The 7224-nt window shown below is 33.2% G+C and overlaps 1 protein-coding gene across 4 annotated transcripts; it reads left to right on the top strand.

Moving 5' to 3' along the window:
- Positions 1-44: 44 nt before the first annotated feature.
- On the top strand, positions 45-4799 carry LOC120080601 (mediator of RNA polymerase II transcription subunit 22b-like). Of its 4 annotated transcripts, XM_039035322.1 has the most exons (5): positions 51-302; positions 1141-1314; positions 1433-1498; positions 3064-3306; positions 4383-4799. In XM_039035322.1, the coding sequence occupies exons 2-4, from the start codon at positions 1168-1170 to the stop codon at positions 3301-3303; spliced, it is 453 nt and encodes a 150-aa protein (XP_038891250.1). In that variant the 5' UTR covers positions 51-302; positions 1141-1167; the 3' UTR covers positions 3304-3306; positions 4383-4799. The 4 variants fall into 4 exon arrangements, with proteins under 4 accessions (XP_038891251.1, XP_038891250.1, XP_038891249.1 ...); XM_039035323.1 differs by lacking the exon at positions 4383-4799 and having other exon boundaries at positions 45-307; positions 3064-3573; XM_039035321.1 differs by lacking the exon at positions 4383-4799 and having other exon boundaries at positions 3064-3573.
- Positions 4800-7224: the final 2425 nt, after the last annotated feature.

The following is a 7224-nucleotide window of genomic DNA, read 5'->3' as shown; positions in this document are numbered from 1 at the left end:
TTCTTGTTAATATTTTTTTAGTAATGATTTAAAAAATTAAACCAAATTTAACCGTATAAGTGTGGGGGTTGATTTTCTCTTTTTGGTGGGCTAGGTTTTTGTAACAGCCCATTGAGCACCCTTATCCAAGCCCATCTCTATGTTTGAATTCCAATGATTGTCTAGGGTTGCATCTGCCTCTGTGGTGCGTCTTTGTAACGACGGCAACGCCGGTTATCTCCGACCACAGACGACAAGACCGCAGCTTCGACAAACTCTCAGCGACGACGTTTCCAGCAGCGGTTTTCTCCCTTTTTGACGAGGTTCGGTAAAGACCCACTCTCATTCAATCTCAGATTTAATGGCTTCAAATATGTAGGATTAAGCGTTTTCCGATACCAACCAGCAAGATTCGAGTCGTTTTGGGTTCATAGTAGTTTCCAAACTATTTGGTCACTTTCCAGCGACGATCCAAGTCGATATTGGGGAGTTTTAGGCGTCACAGCTCTATTTTAAAGGTGCTGTGAAATGATTTATAATCCTTGGAAACTCTTTGATCGTAGTTTGGACTTGATTCAAAGTGTTTGGATTGAGATTTAACGTTGCTTTGGTTAAGATTACACCTTGATTTTATTATTTTAGGAGGTTTTTTTCCCCTTTATAATTTTGAGAAAGATTGACTATTAGGATGCCTTTTAAATTTATTTTGTTTAAGAACTTTCTGGGAGTTGAAATCCTATTTTCGTTTTTAATTTTGTTGTGGTTTCCCTTGAATTTGGGTGGTTGTATAGACTAGGTTCTTTATTTTGTTTTGAGGATTGGTTTGAGTTTGACTTTAGTTTGAATTGGTTAGTTATGTTACATGTTAGAATTTGGAAAGTCTTGCTGAGCCTGGTTAGAAAGTGTTTTGAAGATTAGTTTTCTTGATTGGATTTGAAGTTAAAAACTTCAAATTGTTTATCTGGTGATCTGTAAGTTTGTAGTGTTTATGGTTTCGTTGTCATGTTGCCGAAATTTCTAAAGCATCATAGATAGTAGAGTTAGTCAAGGAGTAAAATTTGTCAATGTTCCCTAGTTTAGTTTTAAATTTGGAGGTGTTACATTCTTCTTCCCCAACGTTTCTAATTCTCTTTCTTTCCAATCACCTTGGTGCCATTGCAGAACTGATTCAATTCTCATTCTATTATTATGAACAAAGGCATTGGTGGTGGAATTGGCCCCACCGCGGCAGCTGCAGCGGCGGCAGCTCAGAAACAGAAACTGCTTCTCCAAAGAGTGGAAACCGATATAGCCAACATTGTTGACAATTTCACTCACCTTGTCAATGTCTCTAGGGTAACATTCTTCCCTTTGTCTTGTAATTCTCTTTGGTGGTCTATCTGCTTGATCTTCTTGATTGAATCATCACATGTTTGGAATTCTTAATTCAAACTTAGCCTTCTTCTTTCCTCAGGTGAATGATCCACCTGTTAGAAATTCACAGGAATCTTTCATGATGGAAATGCGTGCGGCCAGAATGGTAAGATAATAAAATTCCCTTCGCTTGTTTACTCTCTATGTATAGTTCCTTTCAAGTTAACTTCTGGATATAGATAGCTCTCTTATTCGTTCTACAATTGAATGATAATCATCTTATGAAGCCTTGATTTCTAGGGATAATAAAATTCCCTTCGCTTGTTTACTCTCTATGTATAGTACATCTCTTCCAGTAAGTAATTCTTCTCCTCTACCAGCATTCCCAAACACACTCTCTTCTTTAATTGAGGTGGTCTTCAATTTTATTATATCCCTCTTCAATCCTAATTCATTCTTCAGAAAAACTTAATTGAGCTACCTTTTAGCTAGAGCAATGGAAGTTACCTTGTTGAATACTAGATACCTTGGGGATCGTTCTAAAAGAAACAACACTGTAGAAATTCATTCAACATCACTGCCTTGATATGGTGTTAATTCATGATTCAAAGATTGCTGTTTTGACAAGAAATTCATCAAATCATTATGGAGCTCCAATGAAGTCGGTTGGATTTATGTTGAATCTATTGGGAGATTGGGTGGTTTACTGATTTTGTGGGATGATATAAAGATTAAACTTAAAGAAGGCTACGCTTTCTCTATTCAAATCCATTTTTAAAACAAGTCATTTTGTTGGGGCAACAAAGATTTATAGGCTAATTGACTATATAGAAAGAAAACATCTTTGGAGTGGAACCTGGACTCTATTCTCACATTGTGAAGATACCTTGGTGCATTGGAGGGGATTTAATTTAAATATAACCCTCTGGGTTCGTGAAAAATCACCATTAGGAAGACAAACCAAAGGTTGGGAGATCATTCATAACCATCTTTGATAGATAGGTTTTTTGTTTCTTGGGAATGTGATGAGTTATTCGACAATTGAAGGGTATTAAGACAAGCTGCTTTTTTTTTTTTTCTCTCTCTGATCATCCCTTACTCTCAGAAGCTGGATGCATTGTTTAGAGGGCACCCCCTATTAGATTTTGTAACAGTTTGATGCGAATGTCGGTTTGTGAGGTGAAGAACCATCGGGCAAACTTCTCTTCAGGACCATTATGGTTGGGCTGGCTATGTACTAGTTTTGAAGTTGAGAACTTTTCATAGATCGTCATGTCGTTGCATTTGCGAAATTTAGCTTGTGGTTAGGTCTTTTCTGGTGAAAGTATTTGGCCTGCTTTTACTAGTATTGGTTCTTGTTATCAGCTGCTGTGTTTGCTTTTCGAGGTTTTTCTGGAGTTGAGAATTGGTTTGATGAGCCTTTTTTGTTTCTTGGCTGTTCTCATTTGACTGTAATTGTTTTAAGATCTTGTTCTGTTTTCTCTTTTGTTTTTTTTTCCTCTTTTGGGAGTTTGTATCATTGAACATTTTCGAAATGATATGTTATTTCTTGTTCAAAATTTGCATTTTGGTTTCAAACTATCGAGGCTTCTTATATTCATAATGATCATTCACATATAAGATTATAGGCAATAATAAATCAGGGATTATCAGCTTGATATCGACAATTGCTTTTCATTATTATTGTTATGGCTCTACTATTATAGTGTTTTTCTACTTATTTCTTAATAGGTTCAGGCAGCTGATTCTCTGCTGAAGTTGGTTTCAGAACTTAAGCAGACAGCAATATTTTCTGGATTTGCTTCACTAAACGACCATGTGGAGCAAAGAATTGTGGAATTCAATCAGCAGGCACAACAGACTGACCGTCTTTTATCTACAATTGGTGAAGAAGCTGCTGCCAGCCTGAAGGAGCTTGAATCTCATTATTATTCTTCAACACAGAGAACTAGTCAGAACAACCTGACATGATTTGTAAGTTATGAATTAAGTAAATCAATGTTGTGATATTGTTGGCTTCTAATCTAAACTCACTTGTTTGCTAACCTGGATAATGAGACGTAAATGAACTCTTCTAGCCTATGTTCTTAGCATTCTTCTTTAGCTTTTATTATTACTAGCAGAAGGGTTTTTAGTCTTCTCTTACTCAACTCTTTAGGAGATTAGGATGGCAGAAGGGCTTGATAAGGATGTAAGACATTTATTAAGAAAATATGAACAATCAGGATTATTAGTGTTCAACTACGTTGTTGCTGAGGACTGTGAGCATGTGGTGGCAGAAATGGGTGAGCGTGAAAGCTCAAAATAACATAAACAAAAACTCATAGATTCATTGATGAATGTGCCAAATAGATTATACTTCTTGTACTCTGAACAATTTGAGAGACATTTTGGTCCCAATGTTTCAAAAATAGATTTCAAACAAGCAGAATAATCCTTCAAATTGGACTAGAATCAGGGGCAGAGACAATAAACCATCATAGACAGGTGACAAATTTTTAGAGATGGAACATTGTATGGTGCCTGCACTCCAAAATGTCTACTTCATAGTCATAAAATTGTTTAAAAATTGGTCTAGAATTAGGGGCAGTGACCAAATTTTACTTTTTGAACTTTATATAATCAACTTTTTGGGAGCCGAATTTTAAAATCTCGACTTTCATCATACCTTTTTAAAATAAGAAAAAACGTCCTAAGGGGTATTGTTAACAATTTTATGACTAAATAATTACTAAACAATATTATATGATTCTCAATAGGGCAGAAGTGGTTACCGAACATATTACTGTTTCTAGTTCTTAAAAAACAGGAAACAAAAATATTATCAAACGGGGCTTATATAACCTCTTTCTTTCCTATTGAGAATCATACTCTTTTAAAGATACTGATAAAATTTTGATGGGAAAACATAACTTGTTCCATAACTTCTTATCCTTGATCAAAGTTGTCATCTTCTTTGGCAGTTTGGTAGTGATCAAGATCCAAAACCATTACTTTGGCATTCATATACTATACTTTCTTTTTTACTTCTCTTGCATGATTTTGTGCAGCTGTTCATTTCTATCAGCTTGTCTAGCAGCCATTCCAGCTGCATTGAGAGTTCACAATCTCAACCAATTGGTTTCACTTAGCTCTGGTGGTTTCAGTGAGTGCATTTCCATGTGCCCTAATCTTCTTCATCCTGGTTGTGGTTGTGGCCTTATGTGCCCTTGAGAGCTTCGATCAAAGGCATTGACCACCTTGAATGGAGTTCTTGACAGGATTAAAGTTATAGCCTTCGACAAGATCGGGGCAATCAGTAAAGATGAATTTGTAGGAACTAATTTTCGAGCTTTACGAGATGTTATTAGCTTGCACAGCTTGATTCATTGGTAAATAGTAGCGTAAAAACATCACCAATTCCTAATGTTGATGGTGTTATCTTACATTTTTCAAAATTTTCACTAATGATTTTCATTTTCTTTAAATTTTAATGGACCAAGTTATTGCATTTTATTTAAAAAAATGTACATTTTTTTTTCATGTGCAGCTATCCAATCGTTTCTGTTTAAGTTAAAAAAAATTAGGAAATAATAATTAAATTTAATCTTTAAAATATTAAAATCAGAGAATATATCTCAATCTAATTTGAAAATAAAAGATTAATTATATATCTTTATATAATTATTCAAATTACGTATGCTAATGAATTGAGTTTCTTGATATTTGACTAATTTTTTTTTATTTGCCAAAAGAATCTTTTATCAATCAAAATAATAATTAAAAATTATATAGTTCGTTTAAGATCTAGTTTCAAAGATAATTATGATAATTTTATAAATCTACCACACGTAATGTTAAATTAAAGAAAAAAAAATGGAAATACATTATCTAAAAAGTATTTTTGTCTAAAAGACGGAAGAAATATAGATATGCGCGAGCGCGCCCATATATATATATATATATTGGTTTTGAAACTATTTAATTATATTGTGATTACGAAAACTATTTAGGAAAATATTGTGATTACGAAAACTCCTACACATTCATAATATATAGTGGTTTTGACAAGATTTAAGTTGTAGCCATCGACATACATATATAGATCCTTTCACTTAAGTAACACACAAGTAGACACAAACTTATCCATCAAAGAATTCAACGACAAAAGCTTTCAAGGGTTGTTTTGAAAAAAAAATAAATTAAATATCAGGGTTAAATAAGGTATAATTGAAATAATCTCGTTGCTTAAGGAGTTTTTTTTTTTTTTTTTTTTTTTTTTTTTTTTTTTAAGTTTATATAATTTAACTTTATAAAAAAAAATACCCAATCTTTGTTATTTTATTTAAAAACAACTTATATTCTTTCAATAGATGTAAGATCCTTTATTCAACTTTCATAAGTATTTCAAAACTTCCTTTGGAGTAAAACAATTATTAAAATGTTGGACGTAAAGTTGACATGTCTGAATGTCGTGCTTTCATACTTAATCTAGGAAAATGACACTCTACATCACCACCATGTTGGTTTTTAGCCAAATGGTCAAATAGATTTCTACTCAAAAGATAATTTTAAAATTATGAAATCATGGAGTGATATATTATCCTTAAGGAGCTATTTGAGACGTTGAGTTGAGTTATGAAATCTGGAGTTATTATGTATGTGGAGTTAAGAAGTTTGTATTTGGAGTGAAAAGTTGTTTAATTTGGAGTAAGGAAACTGTATTTAGGGTGCATAGTTGAGTTATTAAGTTAGGGGTATATGGTTGTTATGGGAGCTTGGCATCAGAAATGGTTACCAGAAGTGGTCGTCGGAGCATGTCACCAAAGTTGGTTGTCGTCAGTAACCCACAGGTTGAGTCATTGGAGATATTGGAGAGAGGGAGAGAGAAAGAGGGGAAGATGGACTTCGTTGATAAATGTACAAACGAGTGAATACATTAAAGTTGGTGGAGTTGATTTATTTACCATCGACTTGTAAAGTTGGTAGGCTAAATATTGAGTTAGTTTTAACTCAACCTAAGCCATGCCCCAAATATCCTTAAAAGATCATGAATATTTAAAAAACAAAATTGGTGGACATGGCAAAATTATAACAAATACCCTTGCATTTTATTATTTGTTTAAAAAACCTCATATACTTTCAAAAGTGGTAATATTACCCTCAAACTTTCATCAATCTTCCAAAAGTACTCTTGGAATAAAAAAATGAACATAAATAAATACTTAGAATTATGTAGCAATAACCTAAAATGACCTTGTGATCTAAATTTTCGTTCTAAATCATTGTCACACTATTTTAAATCTCAACTTTTATCCTATATTCTAAAGTATTTCTACTTCAATATATATTTGAAACATTTATGAAAGTTGAGAGGTAATCATACCATTTTGAAAGTTGATGGTATTTTTTTTTATGGAATTTTAACAAACATCATTTAGTCGGAGTTTTTTTTTTTTTTAAAATATGGTGATTAGGAACAATTTTAGGGAATATAGTGGGTTTTTGAAAACTATTTAGAAAATCTATGGTTGTTTTGGAGATTTTCGAGGTGGGGATTAGTTAAAAATATTTGTCGAGGGTTCAACATTGAACCTTCGACCTGTCGAAAATTAAAGAAGAGATCGAGAGTTTTGAAACCCTCGATCTGAGAAAGAGGACGAGGGTTCAACCCTCGACCTGTCGAAAACTAAAGAAGATCTGTAAGGGAAGATGAAGAAATTTAAAAGAAGTCGAGGGTTACCTCTGGAAAATTATAGAAACATAACCCTCGACCTAAAGAAATTAAGAACGTTTAGTATTATATACACGATTCGCACACATCGTTTAGTAAAAATTATTATGCGATCGTTTAGTAATTCTTTATTAACGTAACAATAGGTGAAACTTCAGAAAGAACAAGTGACGATGAAA

This window comes from Benincasa hispida, chromosome 6, assembly GCF_009727055.1.
Source record: "Benincasa hispida cultivar B227 chromosome 6, ASM972705v1, whole genome shotgun sequence".
Taxonomy (NCBI): domain Eukaryota; kingdom Viridiplantae; phylum Streptophyta; class Magnoliopsida; order Cucurbitales; family Cucurbitaceae; genus Benincasa; species Benincasa hispida.
The sequence above is the reverse complement of the archived record's forward strand: the minus strand, read 5'-3'. Positions and strand labels throughout refer to the sequence as shown.

Bases quoted from the DNA above. Each gene is read 5' to 3' on its own strand.
- LOC120080601 (XM_039035322.1), top strand. From the start codon at position 1,168: ATGAACAAAGGCATTGGTGGTGGAATTGGCCCCACCGCGGCAGCTGCA. The intron at 1,315-1,432 runs GTAACATTCTTC...TTCTTTCCTCAG, and splicing joins ACCTTGTCAATGTCTCTAGG to GTGAATGATCCACCTGTTAG. The intron at 1,499-3,063 runs GTAAGATAATAA...ATTTCTTAATAG, and splicing joins AAATGCGTGCGGCCAGAATG to GTTCAGGCAGCTGATTCTCT.